Here is a 20,338-nt window from a genome sequence, read left to right on the forward strand (position 1 = left end):
CTCCAGGCAGGTCGAGGTAGTCCTTGCCAAGCTGGCACGCGCGTTGAAGGTCATGGTCAGCAGTCTCATCACCAAGATCCGAACTGGCATTAGCTCAGGAACGCATACCACGACACGAGGTGTCGGCGCTGGCATCCATCCGCTGACGCGGTATACCATGGCCTACGTGGAGTCATTGGCACCGCACTGTGGTGCTCTGGATCTGATCTTCAAGTGCAAGAGCGGAGGCACCTGCAGTGCTGAGGGCATTGACTCGTTCGATGACCTCGTCTCCGAGTTAATCGCGTCCTTGGAACCAAACCTTGAGGAGATATCCGCTCTCCGCGGCACCCAAGGAGGAGGTATGCAGCACCTCTTCCTAGCTAACAATACCAGCTATGTGCTTCAGCATGCTGCCAGCTTGCTCAGGGGAGACAAGTGGGTCGCGCGGTGCCAGGGTCGAGTCATGCAGCACATGACAGATTACATAGAGGCTTCCTGGGCGCCAGTGGTGGCTTGCCTCGAAGCCACAGGCACCGGCAAGCCCACTGTGAAGATCCTGGCCAAGTTCAACTCCGCTCTCGAGAAAGCGTACAGCGGCCATGCACGCTGCAAGGTCCCAGATCCCGCGCTCCGTGCGGCACTACGGAAGGCCGTTTCAGATAAGGTCGTCGCTGTTTATGACACATATCTGCTCAAGCACCCCAAGCTTCAGAAGTCTGCAAAGTACACGGCCGAGAGCCTGGCTGCATTGCTGTCAGAGTTGTTTGAAGGAGAAGATGGAGAGGGCAGACGTTCCTAGCACTACTGCTCACGGATCGTGTCCAAGTAATATCAAGATAGCAGCAATACCTGTTTTGATTGTTCCTTTCAGTATATAAACCAAATTCATGTCACAGGCTACCAGGCTTCGTTAACTAAGACATATAGCTAGTCAGACTAAAAAACAATGGCACCTATGTTAATAAGATCAAGATAAGAAAAAAAAGAAGTAAAATAATCATAACACATGTTCGCTTCACCACTTACTGCAAGCATGTACTCATGTTTTGCAAGGAGCAATACATTAGTTGTCTACTAATGTGACCAATCTCACCTACATACAGCAAATACAAAAAACACCAACTAAGGTAAGCTACCACGGGAAAGAACCAACAAATGGAAAAGAAAAAAAATGGATAATGATGCCAACATATGGTAGTCATAAGTAGATATCCATGTGTGTAATATCTATCTGCTTTCTCTCCAAAATTAATCAGCTAAATCACACCCATCCCATCCAACAGATGTACCAAACAAGGCCATTAAACAAATACTCAATTTCTGTAATCGAGTAATGTATCTGCATTTATGCGTGCACACATGTGCCTGCTTTGACAGGCTTAATGTATAGCAGCAATCTATCTAGTACAATTAAATGGAAGTATTTCTTGAAGTTCCACATCAGGGGCTAATCTCACCTCAGCCTTGCTAAGGTGACAGGCTTCATATTCAGTCAGACAAACAGAAAAAAACTGCAGCCAAAATTTCGCTGACATTTTTGCACTAAAAAGACACTGCCCAAATCTACTTAAAATTCTGGATTCGTTAACAAACCAAAAAGGATGTTTCGCCACATTTTTGGCATGCTATTTTCGTAAGGTAATTATTTGCGTTAAACCAAACAAGCCTTAACTGAGGGAAAATATATGTGCATTGTCAAATTTTGGTAAAACTAATTATGCATCAAAACCAAAGAGCGTGTGCTTCATGTAACCACTGGGAATAAAGGAGGCTTGTTTATTGGACGTTATACAGTTAAGAGTACTCAACAAACTGTGACAGTAAATAGTATTTAAGTCTTCAACACTGTTCCAACATGAAATTGTAGAAAACAGTTGAGTAGTTTTAGTGTGGAATGCCTCCTCGAACTTATTTAAGCAGTTCATTAAAAAGGACTTATCAAACAGTGAGATAAAAATGTTGAAAAAAGGGCATCTGCTCTCAAATATTACATGCCTTGTGTATATAGTTATTACTTCATTAACTTTTCAAAATTGATTTACTGGTCAAGAGAAAGAACCTGGCTAAAATTCCTACTTCACATCATAGTTCTGGCAAACAGAGGCATCAAGCTTGAGACAGCAACTGCACAACTTGCAAGAAAGTCACGGGTATGATGATCCATACATTCTGCAAAGAGTTAAATGGCATATTAATACAAAACTGTAGCTTTTGAAGTTGTTCAAATTTGTTAAGACATCACAATAAAATCACATAAGAACTATCTCAAACAAAACTGCAAAAATATCAGGGACAAAAAGTATTAATTATGAATCCAAGCGTATTCAGCAACTGAAAGTAAAGCCATAATCAGGCAGAGCTTTCCAACGCACATATAGGATAGGATGGTGCCATACAATATTTATCTTAGAATGTTTCATCAGCTGAATTTATCTCAAAGAATTACTATGATATATGCCTAGAGACAAACTAATGGGAAGAGAAGTTCTGGCCTAGGTGTAAGAGATCTCCAACATTTAGAGAACAACTTTATGCCCCAGTATGGAACAACATATATCCTAAGAGGACACTGAAGCATATTGTATGCAAATGCAAAAATATGCAGGCTCAATCAATTCTTCATTAGTGCGTAAACAACTTTAAACTATTCAACGGCATAGCATATGCAAATTTGATCCTATATTTGTAGGGGCAAATGCATGTCCAGATCCCCCATGTTACAAAAGAGTTGAGAGCAAATACAGTTCACATTTCGACAGTAGCTTCTCATTGACTAATCTTGTGAAAAAAGGACAACCTATTACCATATTAGTTCTTCAACAAATCTGAGTGCATGGTTTGAACAAAATAGTGCACTTCCACGCCTAACATTTTAGGTCTCCTTTTATCAATCCTTTCTTCAAACAGATGGCAGGAGGTCTGCCTATTCACAGAAGAGGGATGGAGTTCAAGTGCCCACTTGGTTGGAGCCAAACAGTGCAACAGTTTTTCATACTTGTCTTGGCTAAGTGTTTATTCATAGACCTGAGGCATGCCAAAATATCAGCTCTGCACAACACGTCATAAACATTGAAAGTTTGCAAAAGTTTGCCATACTTCTCGTAGCCAAGTGTTGTGACAAGGATCAGTATTCACTAAAGATTGTTTGGTTCACTACCAAACAGTGTTGTCACAAAGTGAGATAGGCCAATTTTGTTATGGCCAACAAATCAGTGACCACACCTTAGATAACGCTTGGCAACAAAAACCATATCAATAAAAGAATGGGTACGATGGAGCTAAGAGAATGTGTGTGCCACATATTTGGCATTGAACTAACACTAGTGTAGTAAAGTAACAGTTAGCTAACTTTGGTATTGTATGTTTGGTATCAATCAAACATGCCCTAAGCCAAGCTAAGTTCTGGAACCTTTTTTTTTTTACCACGAGTTTAGCCAAAACATGCTAGGGTGCCTAGGTACTCCTAAACTTCAACCAAACAGGTAATAAAAGTTACATGATCCTTCCAGCAAGACATCCCAAGTGCAACTGCAAACACCTCCTCTAAAAAGTGTGCAAACACACCAAATGTTACAGTTTCAAATGGAACAGACTTGTAATAGCTGCACCATGCATGTAAGAGGGATACATAAATAGTAGTCTTCGAAGGAAACATCCCTCATTTGAAAAATCCCATTCCTTAAAATAAATACACTCAACCTGAGGCACACAACCTATTAAACCATAGTTCTCAACAGAGAAAAAGATTACATCCACAGACCCACAATATACAGGCAAGACAAAACAATGTATGATAAATTGATTATTCCACCATGCTATGGAAGGTGAGATATATTTTTATCATAGGACGGGTCAAGAGGTGCCATACAACCATTTAGGTGTTGTTTTGTCACAAAGGAAAACTCTCACTGGAAGCAAGATAAGCAATTAGGACGTTCCCGGGATCTAGAGATTAGGATACTCTTTGGCCCTAGATTCTTATGAACCACAAGGATCCAGGGGTCCTTAGAGATTCAAGAGGGTTGTGAGACTGTGTCAATCTAGTTAACTCTTTTGTGGTTGTACCGAAGCAATGTCCAAATCCTTTATTTTCTTGTGAATTTGGCACTGGCTCCCTCTACGAGATATAGTACTTTGTTCATGATACAGTTCAAGCTTGATCTGTCTCGCAATATTTGACACAGTAAATATGATGACCAAACTACAATGTAAAAAAACCTAATCTCTATTTACTTAACATTTGGGAATCGAGCAGTTAATAATTTAATCGTCCAGAAAATCTTGGGAAACCCATAAACATGAAGCGGCATAAACAACATTCTCGTGTACGACATAGGAGTATATATTTCTTACTTGTAACTTCCTTGCAAGTAATGCAGTTGTAGCCTCACGCTTGGTTGCCACCACATGCAATAACTGCGTAGAAACATCACGACGATCAAAAGACAAAAAAAGGGGGAAAAAAACATAAAATAGATCACAGAACACCCTTTGTTTTGGTTCTCGGTCTTTTCCCGGAGAGGAATAGCGAATAAAAACATGAGCATCGCCCGCACGCTTTCTGACCTCTTACTCGTTGCGATAATGGTGGACAAGGCTCAAACAGACATAGGCAAGACTGTTTGGTAACCCTTTTACACGAGTGAGCAGTGTTTATTAGAAGCACAAGCTTCCAGCACAGATTAGGCACTGTCCTCCTACACTACACTACAGTGTTCCTATTTACTTGTCGTAAATTTCAAATGTTGGTCTACGGTAAAGCTGAGTACAGACAGCAAAATTTGAGATCCGTGCCATGGCACTTTTCTGGTTATACCGCCTGGATGGATTTTGCTCTTAATACACATAATTGCATCATATACGTCTCAACTAGGCATTGTATTGTACAGGATGCGTACTGTGCTTCCACGGACACGCACCAGGCTATCCGGTCGTGGCACGCTCCGCCGGTCGCACGCACGGCGATACCACCATCACAGCTAGCTAGAGGACGCTAGAAGCCCGTCCGACGACTACATTGGAATCAACCGTAGAAGGACGACTGGCGGTCCTCGCAGAGAAGCAAAACAGGGGGCTAGATCTGGTAGAAGCCCGAAATTCCCATCGGAACTCACCTCGAACCCTCTGCGGAGCTAGGCGGCCCCCGGCGGCCGCGGGAGGCGAGGCGGCTGGAGGAGGAGGATCTAGAGGCGGCCGCGGGTGGCATGGAGGCGGCCTGGAAACCCTAGCGGGGGCAGTATTATAGTGGAGCAGAGATTTTTCTACTGCTGAATTGCGGCGTGGACCTGATTTTTGCAGATTTGGGTAAGGCGCGCGGAGCGAATGAGAAAGAACTAGGCGAGGCGAACAGCTGGTTTATTTACTCTTGGTTAGGTATTTAATTAGGGTTAGCGAGGGAAAGCTGTGGCTGTCAAGGCGGCACGTCGCGCACTAGGGTTACTTCAAATGGAACAGATGTCGACAGGGAAATTAAAAGGAAAAGGGTGTTAAAAAGTTTCGTCCCGTGGTCTCTCCTCTCAGCCGCCGCCCTAACCCTAGCCGCCTCCAGTTCATCCTCCTCCATAGATTGGTTCCCCCTCCTCCGGTCGGCTTCGCCGGCGTCAGGAGGAGTGGGGAACCCGATCTATGCATGGAGTTTTGAATAAAAGTATTGTTTTCATTAGATTATGTTAGGATTTTGGTAGCCGTCTTCTTGTTGGTTTCCCCTCAATGGAGATGGCATCGTATGCAATAAGTGATCTTCGGACTTTCGTTCGGCGACGAGATCTTCTTCCGGCGTCAATGGTGGTGTTGAACAATCACAATTTTCTAGGTATGGGTCTTCGGATCTTGCTTCGCCAGATCGATTTTGGATCTTTTGTCGTTGTTGCCGCGAGGAGGATTATCCTCGCAGTTTTTGTCCCGTCTGCTACGTCCTCGACAATGGTGATTCGTACTCTCGGCTCTCCATCGACGACGACAAAGCTAGTTGGTTATTATTCCCTGATATACTAGTGTTGGTACTCTTGCCGATGTTGTATGACTGCTTTAATGGTTGCGTGCGTGCACGCAGTCTTGGCATTGCGGCTCAAAAAATTATGGGAGAACTTTCGTCGGTATCTACAGGTCTATGGTTCGTTATGTATCTTTGGCTGCCTTCACAAGAGTACAAGATTGTGTTCTAGAAGAAGAAAGAAATTGAAGACCTCGAAGATTTGTTACTATCTTTTAGACTTTATTTTGTAATCGTTGGAGTCAGTTCATGTATCTCTACCATGTACTATTTGTTACTATGAATATATGTGGTATTGATTGTCAAAAAAAAAAAGGAAAAGGGTGTTTTCAGAATGCATCGAGTGTTGGCACGTTATACTAGTTTCTGTAGACAATCACCTAATAAATTTACGCACCCGGAAGCCGAATTGAGTTTCTTCAGTTTAGCTAGAATTTAAACTTTACAAAGTTTGATCAAATACTTAGAAAATATTACTAGTACATAAAATACAATGTTTATATTCAAGAAAAAATAGTCAGATTCAAAATTGCAAAGTCTAACTGTGAACGTTCCATTTAATAATTGTTCGCTCATACTTGCATGTTATTGGTGGAGTAATGTTTTTCCTACGATAGCGTGCAAGATTTGTATGTTACTCCCTCTGTTTCATATTACTCTGCGTATAGAAGGTTTGCTCAAAGTCAAGCTTTGTAATCTTTGATCAACTACTATTAATGATAGAACAACAATACATGCAAAATCAAATCTAATGACATGATAGTATATATTTTATTACGGTACTAATGGTATCATTTTGATTTTCTAAATAATAATATGGTTTTACATTTGATTGGTCAAACTTGGAAAAGTTTAACTTTGACAAAACCTTATATGTAAAGCAATATGAAACTGAGAGAGTAGCAAAGACTACCCATAGTGAGGTATAAGAGCATCTCCACCGACGGCTTGCGCCGGGCACTCACGTATGGGAGACGCCGGCATACCTTCCTCCGTTTGTAGAAGGCTTCCCCCACACCGGCGGCCCCAATTGAAATTTTTTAACCAAAAAATAAATAAAACTCTCAAACATGGATAGACATTTGAATTTAAGGTTTTTGAATTCAAATTCTAGACTAACATATGGCCACTAAATCATCATCATTCATCATAGTCCGGCTGCCAAAAAACAGTTTGGGTTGCACCTCAACGACGTCCTCCTCGTGGCGATCACCTGTGGCACCTCGTTAGTGGACGCCAACATAGGCATGGGAGTCGGCGCAGCCATGCTCGTCGATGCCGCTACCGGCATGTACGCCGGCCCAGGCATGTGGGTCGATGGTGCCGATGCTACCATGGACGTCGTCACAGATTGCGCCGCCATCACCTCCTTGTCGATGCGCTCACGGTACATCTCGTGCCACGCCCTCGCCAATGGATCCATGCTCACCATTTCCGTCATCAAGATCTTGGATTCTTCAATCATCTTGGCCAATAATAGTTGCGTCGCTTCATTCATGGGTTTCATGACGCCGGCTTGAGCTTCCATCTTGGCCGCCTCAACCTTCCATCTTGAGCTTCCAGTGAGCCAAGTAGGATGCACAACACTTGTATTTGTGCATATCACAAGGCTCGCCTGTACCGTCGCGGGATCACATCTGAAATTGAGGCACCTATAGTGCATCAACATTTTAATCATTGGACAAATCAACATCGACATGCCTCATACTTACGGTGGACACAAATCCCAGAGACGGAGTAAGAAAAACAAGTAGGATGCACAAGATTTGTATTTTTTCATATCACAAGGTGAGATCACACCATCCCGGGATCACATAGTGCCACAAAATTTTAAACATCGATATTCTAAAAAAATGCAAAACTAAACGGCGTTATAAAGAGATAAACTATTTGTGACCTAGTTTCTAAACCTAGTCCAAAACTTAGGTTTAGTTAACCTGCAACAGCATCTACCTAAAAGAGAAGGGGATCGAACCTGCATGTGAACATTGGCGCGCATCAAGGTAGAGGACCATCACCCGGGCGTTGGGTTGAGCGGGAGGTCCAGGTGGTCGAAGTTGTCTTCGATCTATCACAACCGCCGGGGTCGTGCGTTACGAGGCGACCAGGCAGGTACGGGGCAAGGCCAGGGCGACTGTGGTCAAGAAGAGTGAGGATGAGATCGAGATGAGAGGGAGGAATGCGAAACAGCCGACGCCCGGTGAGGATATGCCACCAAAAGTAGGGTACGCCACAGTAAGCTGACCGCTTTGGGCACTCCGAACAGTATCATGATACTAGTGGCGTACAAGCAATAGGGTACGCCACAGTATTTTCTGGCCTAGGGGATTTGTGGGGTCCACTTAATATTGGTGCACTATACTAGGGGGAAATCTACTCCACTAGTAAGAGCTTACTGGTGGCGTACCTAATTTACCTCCGCCGGTGCTGATAGTGGTGGCGTAGAAAAAAAAAGGTCCACCACTAGTAAGATTCCACCCATAGTCATATTCTTACTAGTGGTTCAAGCAGTTTCATCGTTTGCGACAAAGAAAACATCTCTCAACATTGGACTAAGTCATGCTTCCACTTGGCGACAAAGAAAACATCTCTCTCAACTCTCGCAACGTATGACACTGTACATACTATAATCGCACAGGATCATGTTGCTCAAGATACCCCTCACCTCCCCCCCCCCCAATCCCTCCACACACACACTTTCCCTCTGTTCGGTTACAAGAACACCGCATATGGATCAGTTAAATCATCATAGTCAGTAGAATAATCGAATCTACAATAATTTTGTGAAAAAAGCTAACTGCCAAATGGTCATGTGCCATCGATAGGAGGAGATGAGTAGATGAGGAGGATAGGAGGAGATGAGTAGGAGGAGGAGGGGCAGGAAAGGATGGAGGATTAAGACAAAGATTCGGGAGAACCGAGGACTTGCCATTGACAATGAGACAGCGATGACGACGAGGTTGAGATCGACAACCACCTTCAAGGCTACTTCAGACGTTCAGTGTGAAATTTGAGGGTAGAGGAAGATCGATCGAATCATCATCCATTGAAGGCACGTAGAAGGAGGCCTCAACGGCAAGGTGGAGAGGAGGAGCATAATGAGGGCATGCTCGGCTATTGCACTTTTCACCATACCATACTCCACTAGTAAATTTTAAGAACATAAATCAAATTCTATTGATATTAAAGCGGAAGACTATCATTATAAAATCACAAGACGCACTCTTCATGCTACTTCATTGCACATCTCGAAATGAAGACAAGTAGGACAACCTCAATACAAAAATAAGACAAAACCCGATATAATCTTAGAAATTTCAAAATCTGAGTATAGGATATCCAAAAGAGCGTACCCACTGCTAAAGCTCCTACATGTTGTGGGGGTAGCTCGAGGACACAGGTGGAAACGCTCTACCACTGCGCCAGCCAACTTGGTCAAATATTTTAACTTAGGATAAAGGTAGAATTTCATATATTTTTTTGGAATGGGGGGAAGTAGGTATTAGAGTGAGACATGAACTACCATTTCTCTTCTGTGAAAACATTTGCTCTGTAGTCTTGGTGAACAACTGAGCTAGAATAGTATTTTTCAGGTTGCAAAAGGTTCGGATTGCTTTTTCCAAAATTCATAAATCAGTTTCAGTTATCACGAAATTTGAAGTTTGGGAACAATAATGAGTTATTTATAAGCAAAAAAAATGAATCAGGATTATGCAGTCCAAAGCACCGTTTGCACTTTTCAGCTAAAGCTCATCACGTGTTAAACCGCACTTTGATCTCTGCCATAACAAAATGGGCAAATTTAACTGCGAATATTTGACGAAAATAAGACAATCCACTCTCACTGGGGTCAAAAATCAAAGAACAAGAGTTATATAATAGTAGCTGAGAAAGCAACAACTTTACAGAGTACAGAAAACCTGGTAATACTAATATTTACACTTGCAAAGCGTGAGGATGTACCATTGGCGGTTTAGCAAGCCCATAAACATACTAGCAACCGAAACAGAAGAGTTACTATTTACATCTGCACAGCTCAGAAAGCAACAAACTTATGTACAAATCTGGGGCCATTGCCCCTCCCTCTACCTTAGGTCAAATGCCTAGGCCAGGAGCTTACAAAACTTCCACCCGAGGTGGAGAACGTGTGGTGACTACAACCCATGGTGTGTATTAACTTGCATACTATAGAAGGGCATTGATGCCACATATAACCTACGCTAAAAGCTGTACACCTGCATGGATGTATCAGAAACTCCATTAAGAACAAAACAGATGGTCTCTAGCAATACAGCAACACGGAACTCTCACTTACGCTGTACAAGTTAGCCCGCCACCACTTTATGGAATCAAAACGGGTGCTCTTCAACCGCTCCTCTTCCATAGAGACGATGGCGATATGACCATAGCTTAACCAGCCTCCTCATGAATGAAGTCTATGATTGAGAAGGCCCGGAATATTTGTATGCAGATTCTTTCTTGTGTGCAGGATCCAGGCTGTGAGAAATATACAAAAAGTAAGAATAATGTACCAATAACAGTAAATGTTCAGCAACACTTAGCTCGGTCAGTGCAAAACCAGGTTACTGTGAAGGAACAAATCAGCTGCATTATTTTTCTTTGGCCCGAAATATATTGTTAGGACCTCCACAAAACATCGAAGGTATTCCTTAATATTATCTTTGTTACTGTCGACAAGTAATTCTTTTAAAAGAAAAACATTACAGATGGATTGTCCAATATATTACAAGCTTGGTTTATACTCCCTCCGTGTTACATCTTATATTATGGGACGGAGGGAGTAGAATTCAATTGCATAGTTCTTGCACGGTTTAGCTTCACCATAGATTAACATAAATGTGCATGCAATGTCTAAAATGTGAAGTGCCTACTGCCAACTGCAAGCTGATAAGCACTGACAATACATGTGACTAAAGAGCAAATTCTACTCCCTCTGTCCCATAATATAAAATGTGAAGTGCCCACTGCCAACTGCAAGCTGATAAGCACTGACAAATGACAATACATGTGAATAAAGAGCAAATTCTACTCCCGCCCTCCCATAATATTTAACCACTTGACCTACTACATACATAGAATAATTGATACATATCGACAGCCTGTTGAGGACAGAAATGAACGAATTTAAGAAATCAGGAAGACAGGAAAAGCGAAGTTGATAGTCCATTATGATGGTTGTAACTAAATGATGTATGCCTGTATCTATAGACTGTTTCCAGCAGTATTTGAGAACGGGCAAAAACTCACCTGTTTCTTAGCCCAAGAAGTGCATAATGTACAGCACGAGCAGAAGCTGATACTGGAGCTACTGCAGCAGCTGGAGCTCCACATATTGCAGTAGCCAACACTGAACCAGGGCCACCCCCACGATTATAAACCTTGATAGGATTGCCAATCAAAGCAGAAGCTGTCCTTCCAAGCCCATCAGTTAAACTTTCATAGGCCTGGACAAATTTCAAGTGAATATTAATAACATTAGGCAAGAAATGAACCGTCTTTTATTATGTTAGGCTTCAGAACTAGATAGAGTTCAGAGATATTAACAGTAACCAATTTTAAGGTCCATTTCTAACAAAACAAAATAGATCGAAACAAGACATTAGCAATGCAGGTGCCTCCTGAAGATTTAATTGTCTTTTATTGGCAGAACAGGAGATGCTTTTATCACGCAATTCAGACAATACCTGCTTCAACCCTTGATGTGCACCTTCAGGCTGGTTGGCTCTTATATTGTCTTTGGGTTTTCTTGCTTCGCGCGAGGTTGAAGGAGGTGGAACAGCTGTAAGTGCACGTTCTGTCTTCAAAAGCAAATCATGAGCTCCCCCTGCTAAATGGACGCCAAGCCCTACAGCTTCGATGGACACACTTCTGATGAAAGCAACCGCACCTGTCAAACGGCATGTAAGACTGTCAATATTTGTTGCAACACATGTCATCATTAACTAATTGATTTATATTAATATAATAACATCACATATTATTAACACTTCAACAGAAATGTTAGATAATTGTTCATATCAGTGTCGTAGAATAGTGTACATCTAGCTTACCTCTTTGCATTCCCTTGAGCAACTTGCGGTCCTTCTTGTAGCTTTTGAATGGTAGTGAAACCAATTTCTTAGTGCCTGAACCGACAGCAACTAATGATTTTATAGGTGGGAGCCCTTTTAACAATTTATGGACCTACACAAGCAGCATATTGTCAATTCAGGTGAGGGCAGGATTTCTTTTTGCAAGACAAAGCAGATTTACAGTTCTCTTTATTTTAGAAGTACATATGCTTTGACATGAAGCACTGCATATTTAATCTGTGTTTCTTTATGATATCGAGTGTATTAAGTATGTACATGTCCATGTATACAACAATAAGCATGTCTAAATGTACAGTTGGGCATGGGGAAAATCAGGACCTGATTTTTGGAGATGTCCTCCAGCCACTCCGCAGCTACTGTTTCACATATACTGTTCCACCCGTAAACACCCATTGCAGAAACATTCTTAAGCTTCAAATCAATTCCCTGCACACAAAAAATATTTCAGGGTTGTCTGTTGGTACACAGATAATCATCAGTGAACTAACTGCTCTAAAGTATTTCTTATGCAACAACGAATTACCTTCCATGGAAGGATGTTGAGAAGTTCTGCATAATTTCCTTTGCCAAGTGCAATAGGATCAAACTGGCGAGGAATATAATTAATATGCAGAACCAGAGGCTTCACGTCAAATTTCTGGCACCATAGAAAAATATTAGATTGTTCACTGAAGACAAACAGAGCCCAGCTGGCTATTGCTTACTAGTGCAAAAAATGAGAAAACGGAAGAACTCGATGACTGTTGGCATTCGTATTTTTTTTAGTATGCCAGGTTACTGGGTGCAGAAAGTTCTCATGTGATCCCTATGAAGTCCCGTGATTAAGAGGGAAACAGTCATTGTAAGTTCAAATACCTGAAAGAAAGGAAGTAATGCCTCATCTACAATTGCAGCGCTTCCATATGTTGTGCTGTCCATACCAACAATCTCATTTTCGTAAGACAGATGAGGGTTGCTGTTGCTAGATTCATTCTGGAAGAAACTGATGAGGAAGTTCAGTTGCCCCTGATCAAGATGTAATTGAAGAGGCAAAATCTCAAGGCATAACCTGAAGAAAGATGCAAGAGAAGAGGGTTAATCGACACACTGAGGGAGCATAAAAGGTGTCAGATAGGAGTTGAAAAATAGCCAGCATAATTCCTTGGAACTACAATTTAACACTAAAGTATGGCAGAGACACAAATTAGTTATAAGGTCAAAGGTCTAAATAGCAACAATGCTTTATAAACAACCAACCAAATATGCATGAAGAATATGGATCTGCTATCTGGAACTTTTCTCAGAACTTCCAAAGCTTTAACAATATGCATAAGCAACTATAATAGTGGAATCGGGTCAAAACACTACATCAGATTAGATCCAATTACTACGGATAAATTATGTCTGCTATTGAACTGTTAAAATGACATGTTCCATATATCCCTTACATTAGCCAAGTATACAACTTAATCTCACAATGTTCTGCAACCAACACATAGGTTACTTTACTACAATCCACCAGATTAAAGGATGTCTTGCATGTAATATGTATATGTATGATGTATATGGGATACCCTTACAGTAATATTTACCTTTAACCATTTGAATATGTCTAAGTATCGAACGAAGGACGAACACAGTACAGAGCACAGAAACAAGGAAATATCTTTTCCAGTAGATTAATTCGTTGTGTATGCAATCTAGTGCTGCACATACCTGTAGTCTTCCAAAGGAGCCTCTGGTTCAGGCCTTACAGACTCCAGTTCTAACTTGAATGCAGGGGAGCAAGATTCTCTTGGGTAGTCCTTCGAGTCATAGCATCCAAGAACCTTTTAAAAAAAGACAGAAGTTTAGCATTAATCGGTGATAAAAACAGTTTATCAATGAAATTTAGCCAAAAAAATGTGTACCATTTTCCATGGAGCATGCGTATTTTGGTCACAAAGATTTAGGTCCTGGGCAGAGATGGCTAACTTAGAAACAGAAACATCCCCATCTGGATACATATCAAATTGCATACTGAGCCCTGACACGATAAATTCCAAAGAAGAGCTCCTATCTCTTCCATTTGAGCACGTACGGCTAGTTAAATCGTTCTCAGCTAATGACCAGTCATCTCCAGCATACATTCGCCACTTAACATCTATATCATGAATAAGAATCTGGCCTTTCAGATTGCAAGATTCATCAGAATTCAAGTTGCGAACAGCATGATCACCTTCTTGTTGGAACACATGCTCTCCATGCGGGTTGTTCCTTTTTGAGACATGGTTTTCAACTATCGTCAAGGGAGTATTGCTGTACCATCCACCATCATCGCAGTCCACGGCTTTACAAGCATCATCACCAGTTGTGCACTGATGGTTTACTTTACGAGATGATGATGATGAATTCAGAAGATCAGGCATATAATAAGAGTCAATGATGTGGTCAGGACAGGAGTTCTGCTTTTGTGGTATTTGAGCAGTACTGTCTGCTGGAGTGACTAATGATGATCCAAGCGAAATGTGTGAAACACAGGCATCAGTTGCCTCAGGGTTAATCATACTCATCTCATGCTCAACATTCACTTCACTGTTACTAAATGAGTTATGACAATTTCTGTCCCAGAAATTGTAGGTTGTGTTGGCCTGGTCACTGTAAAAAGCATTATCAATTATGTCATCAAGCAAACCGTCAGACTTGGACTCTGCTGAATCTGCGAAGCTGTCAGTGCTGTTCTCTGACATATCTGATGCATCACTGGCCATATTTTGCGTGTTTGCCTGTTGGACAATATTCCACCTAGATTGGAGATGAACTAAGGCATCCCGCATATCTGGAGCATATAGCTTCTGTAATTGAGAAACCAAATGGACAAGACCATATGTTGAATCACGGCAGGTACCAATATCAAATTGTGACTCGGATATTTCAAGCTTCCAAAAGGAAGTATCAATTCGTAGAGCAGCTTCAACGAATGTATTATGGCCAATCTTAGCATAGCCCATTTGACGGAGGTAATCCACATCATAACCGCAAGTAACATTTTTTGAACCAGATGATCCACAGATAAGAAGCCCGAGATCTCGTAGTTGGATGTCAAAATCAGTAGCTGCGGAGTCTGATGCAGATTTGCTATGAAGTTTAAATGAAGAGGCAGCTAAAAGGCATGAAAAAGACTTGCAATCTGGAGCTTCAGCACCGAGTGTAGAATTTTTCCGGTGAGGTTCATAGCTCAGAGCAACATCAGCCAACTCAAGGAAAAAAGATGACCAAAAAGGTTCACCAGCCTGTGAACTATTTGTGCTACTACTATTACTGGATTGTTCAGATCCACTTGAACCTGAACTGAACAGCAAAGATATTGCATTGATCCAATCCATTCGTCCACCAGGTGCCACAAGTGTCCCAGAACGAACATTGACAGAAGTATAATTCTCTTGTAGCTTTGGGTTCCTGATGTGGGTCACAGAACAGCCAGCAGTTCCGAAAGACAATACATTGTTCCCTTCACCGTCACCCCGCTGACTAGCGGAGTCCTTGCAAATAACTAGTTGAAAATCTTTGCTTTCTTCACAAGTTTGATCATCTGTACCACTAACAGAACCCCAAAGCTCACCTTCACCATGATTCACCCAAAGAAAACTGGAATTATTGACCCCACCAACATTAGAAAATGAGCACAGAGACAATTTTGAAACGGACAACTTGAGGCGATTCCAGGAGCCTTCTAGTTCTGTCTGCAATGAAGGACTAACTTCCACAGTTTCATCCAGCTCAGTGCAAATATCCAACATGCTGCATTCAAAAATGACAGATGTTTGAATGGCAACTTCGCTGTTTTTGTCCTTGCCATTTTCAGAACTGCCTGTTGCTACATCTGACAGCCCATCAACTATGAGATCTAGCAGCTGATTTAGTTGTCCACAATCCTTCTTATTGAGATGAACTGAAACACAAGGAAGTTGAACATGCAGCAAGAATTCAGTGCTCTGAATGAGCTCCTGGCGTATAGTAAAACTTGACTCTACAAGATCTTGTGAAGTTGTAGAAGAGGCAACGCCGACCCATTTGTTATTTTCTTTCTGAGTAATCTTCTGGTCGTGTAGGTTTGGCAAACTCCATACCTTGTTCACCATCTCAGGGCAAGTTACAGGATGACTTTTCCGGATCATTCTAATGCTGGAATCATGATATTCGGATCTAGTCACCGATAAAATCTTCAAAGCAGAGAAAGTTTGCCTGCTCAAAGAGCCGATTCTACCATCCAATACACCGACAGGTTTAATGAAGTAGATGTCAAAGTTCCCAGTAGCCAAATGGAGTGAAGTAGATGGTGTGCTCGGATGACCATCATTAGATCTTTCATTTCGAAGTGGGGAAGGGACTTTCTGAGATATCGTGTGGTCGAGGACAAGGAACTTATCCAAGATGGACGGGCGACTTAAATCCCAAGAGGGCTCATAAGGAAAGCAAAGAATGATTCTTGCATGCGATGGGGCTATCTGAACCTTCAGGCTCTCGCTGGACGAAGTATTAGCCAATTTGCTGTTTTTTCATCACCATCCCTGTGAAGTTTATGCTCTCCATGAAGATCAGACTTAACTTTACTGATAAATTTCAGTACCATGTATACTGTATGGAAGTGCACCCACAAAATCAAAGGAGCCAAATGAATTGACAGTGAAGTTGAGCTTCCTGAGTTGCCATCTTGATCCGTGTTACTGACATCATAATGGAATGTGCACTCACCAAATGTTTTTAGTAGCTCAACCTTAATGAATTTATCTGAATTGTGAGAAAAGCGTCCAGCTGTTTCCACCCAGTAATCTTGAGCAGCAAATGGGAATTGAGGGAGAGCAGCTTGAACTTCTCTACAGAAGTTATTATTTAAGAAAGCAGTCCCAAGGTGTGAGTGGGTTGAATTAGTATTTTCAGTACTGTAGTATTCATCAAGCTTCATGTGGGCAATCGATGCCTTGAAACCTAAGTTTCTGGGATATGTCTGCGGACATCAGAAAAAAAGATTCAGCATCAAGCTTCATAACACTTCAATGATACATGAACTGAGAACAAGTACTGGAGGAGGGAAAAAGTACCTCAAGTTCAAGATGGATGTTCTGACACTTGGCTTCAAGATGGTGCATATTTAAGCTGGAAGCAGTAGCAGGAGACATCATTGATTGTTCTATCTGCCCAGAGGAGAGGCAGCTCGAAAACATTTCGGAACTTCTCATATCATGGAATAGACTGGTAGAAGCACTCGAATCGCCCGCATCCATTTCATCATTTAACAAAAGAATAACAGATATCTCAGCGATGGAAGCCCGTACGGTTTTCTCAATCGGTGGTTCTGTTAGGAAGGAAAAGAGAAGTAAGTCCTGATATATAGAAGTTCAGATAATTTAATAAGAAAAGGTAAAATACTAAACCACTTGCACAATTCAAAATTATTGCATTTATTGCTACTGCACTGTTCATACCAGACAACCAAGAATATGAAGCATAAAGCCATAACAAATAAACATTACATACCTTTAGGAACTTGATCTGATCCAGAAGCTAAAGTGGATGCAAAAGTAATAGCGTTGAAGACTGAACACGTCCAGTCCCATATGCCACTATTTCCTAAATTTGTCTGGGAGTTCCTCAGTTCTTCAAAACATTCAAAGAACTGATCAATGCTGTCAAAGATAAAAACAAATCAGTAATCCAATTAGGCTAGTCCAAATCTCCTTTTCTTTCTTTTTGCCTAAAAATGGGATGCTTCTCTTAATAATGGTAAAAACAAACAGACGTAGCAAGAGATAGCCTTTTACAGGATAAGTATATAATTAAAGACAGTTGGAAAAAGGAAAGGAAAACTATGCTGATGTCAAAAAAGAGATCTGGCACATATGATCACTAAAACCCCATGAAACATACCAAAGCTGCAGAGAACTATTCTAGGAACTGATGCCAGCAGGCAGTGATTTTGGTAAGTTACAATTTTAATGACGGTAGGACATCTAGAAGACAGATGATAAAGTACAAGACAAGAAGAACAAAAGGAATGAGAGGAAGAATTCGCTGTAACCCCCAAAACATGTATTACAATAGTGTGAAATTGAGGAGCAAAATTTCTGTAAATCGTATATCAGGTTAAACATTCGTAAACCATGGATGCAATGTGGCATAGCAACAGCATCTTTTAATTTTTACTACAATGATCTGATAACAGCTATCTCAAAAGTATACTTGTTTAAGGGGTTAATCATGTGAGCTGAAGTAAACTGGAAGATGATAGACACATAGGTACAATGTACATCATTAGGAATTTCAAGGGATTTAACAAAGAAACAGACCTTTCATCACAATCTGAATCAGGTTCGCCTTGATCTTCGTGAACAACTAGCTCCGGAATCCAATCCTGAATCACATGTGCCTTAGTTAGGAAAGAATCCTGATATTTGTCTTGCCTATTTTGTGAAAGTGCGATCTGATCCAAATCTTCCCTGTTGGCCATCACTGATTTCGAAGCGTTTAAGGCAGATCTGGAGGTGTTCAAGGACATATCTGCTGTATTATGGGCAGAATTATGTTCACCTTGGTTCCTATGCAGAGAATCCAACACGTAGATGAACCACTGGATACTGCTGATTTGTAACAACAATTCTAATGAATCAACAGATACATCTGCATCAATTTTCTTAAGGTTCAAGCATCCATTACTCCATGGGATGCTTAAGTTCAATGTCCCCGAGAATCCACCAATAGGGCCTGTCAAGACCGAGGTAGTACTATGACCTGATGAGATGTCAGCTGCTGCTCTATCCGAATTATTCTGAAGCAATACATCGACATGATCCATCTTCAAGAACTCAATCACCGCCTCATGGAACGTTACAAAATTATTCAGCTTGACAAGCCCATCTGTTGAAAGATTGGTTCCAAATTCTATCTCTTTAACCCGGAAAACTAGTGACCGATTGAATTCTGAGACCTTGTTATCCAAACTTGTCTGAGGATCAAATACAATATATGTATTCTTAAACTTGATTTTGAAGTTTGTCAGGAACCACTTGACAGCATTGGCTATTCTCTTAACGCCTTCATCCACATCTCGAGATGCAGATGTAGAACAGTGTTTATCGGATTCATTTCTGTTGGTGTTGACCGATGTCTGCGTGCCACTACTATTACCAGAAACGGAGCACTCGGCATCTACAGGTGGAACTTCACCAGGAACAGATGGAGCGAGGACAAGCTCCAAGTCTTCCACTACAATCTCGCAACTCTTCAACTGTAGAGGAAATTTAACCAGCAGGGATTTTATCGATCCTTCTTTCACCATGAAAGGAGACCTTGATAGCTGAAACAGAAAAGAAAATTTAACTAAAAAAATTATTGTAACATATATAAGAGGCAAATGAACAGTTTGAAATCTAACAAACTACAAGTTTGGATACATCAGTTTGGCGGGGGAGCATGCGCACAAGATAGCACTGCAGTTTTCTAAGGCAGCAAGTATTAGAACAAATCAGGTGTCAGGTTGATAGATAGGGATTGAACACTGTTAACTGCAGAAGCTAGAAGAACATCATCCAGCTTCATGCCCTAATTAACAGGTATGTTATCCACGACTAGCGCTCAGCATGAGCCCACAAATTGTCCAGTCTAAGCGTACAGTTGTAGATACAAACTGCACTCCAAGAATCCTATACTCCTAAACTACAACGAGACAACAACTACGACAGGAAACACTCGCCATCCTGATTAGTGAAATCAACGAGTTACCCCCTGCGGCAAAATTCTAGTAATAAATTGACCTAAAAGGGCGAAATTCTACCAAAATTGGGCATGTAGCATCGTTCCAGTATCGAATTGCAACCAGAACTAGATGAAACTGAATTAGTTCGTCCAACTGCCCACCACCCTACCACAGTCAACCTGTCTATTTCACCACCAGAATAATTCGATTCTCCTCAGCAGTCAGCAGGCGGGGGACTAATCGCGACGGGATGCGGCCACGCGGGAGAGAGAGAGAGGGGGAAATCGGGACGGACCTGGGCGTTGATGAAGTCGGCGTTGAGCGCGAGGTCGGTGAGCTGGAGCGTGCCGCGGGTGAGCTGGAGGTCGAGCTGGTCTAGATCGAGGTCGCCCAGGAAGAACTCGCCCAGCCCCTTCTTCAGCACCGCCTTGCACATCCGCTTCATCACCGCCCCCACCGAGAACCCCCGCAGCAGCCCCATCCTGGCTCCCCCGGCAGACGCGAATCCGCGGCGTCGGCGGCGCCCGGCGGCGAGCGGGG

At 41.9% G+C, this 20,338-nt stretch overlaps 1 protein-coding gene and 1 long non-coding RNA gene across 2 annotated transcripts; both read right to left on the bottom strand.

Annotated features, from left to right (window-relative positions):
• Positions 1–1,315: 1,315 nt before the first annotated feature.
• Positions 1,316–5,169, bottom strand: LOC124704331. The gene is made up of 3 exons (XR_007003629.1): positions 5,097–5,169; positions 4,336–4,398; positions 1,316–2,151 (listed from the first exon to the last, which is right to left on the bottom strand). It is a non-coding gene; the product is annotated as an uncharacterized LOC124704331 (long non-coding RNA).
• A 4,768-nt stretch (positions 5,170–9,937) lies between these two features.
• On the bottom strand, positions 9,938–20,279 carry LOC124647062 (autophagy-related protein 2-like). Its single transcript, XM_047187057.1, is given in 15 exon segments — positions 9,938–10,209; positions 10,290–10,471; positions 11,243–11,439; positions 11,680–11,882; positions 12,046–12,178; positions 12,406–12,513; positions 12,611–12,724; positions 12,943–13,135; positions 13,783–13,895; positions 13,977–16,603; positions 16,606–17,053; positions 17,148–17,401; positions 17,584–17,732; positions 18,393–19,399; positions 20,094–20,279. Coding segments are annotated over 14 exon segments (5,793 nt in total). The 3' UTR covers positions 9,938–10,209; positions 10,290–10,410.
• Between the last annotated feature and the right edge of the window lie 59 nt (positions 20,280–20,338).

Source organism: Lolium rigidum, chromosome 1 (assembly GCF_022539505.1).
Source record: "Lolium rigidum isolate FL_2022 chromosome 1, APGP_CSIRO_Lrig_0.1, whole genome shotgun sequence".
NCBI lineage: Eukaryota > Viridiplantae > Streptophyta > Magnoliopsida > Poales > Poaceae > Lolium > Lolium rigidum.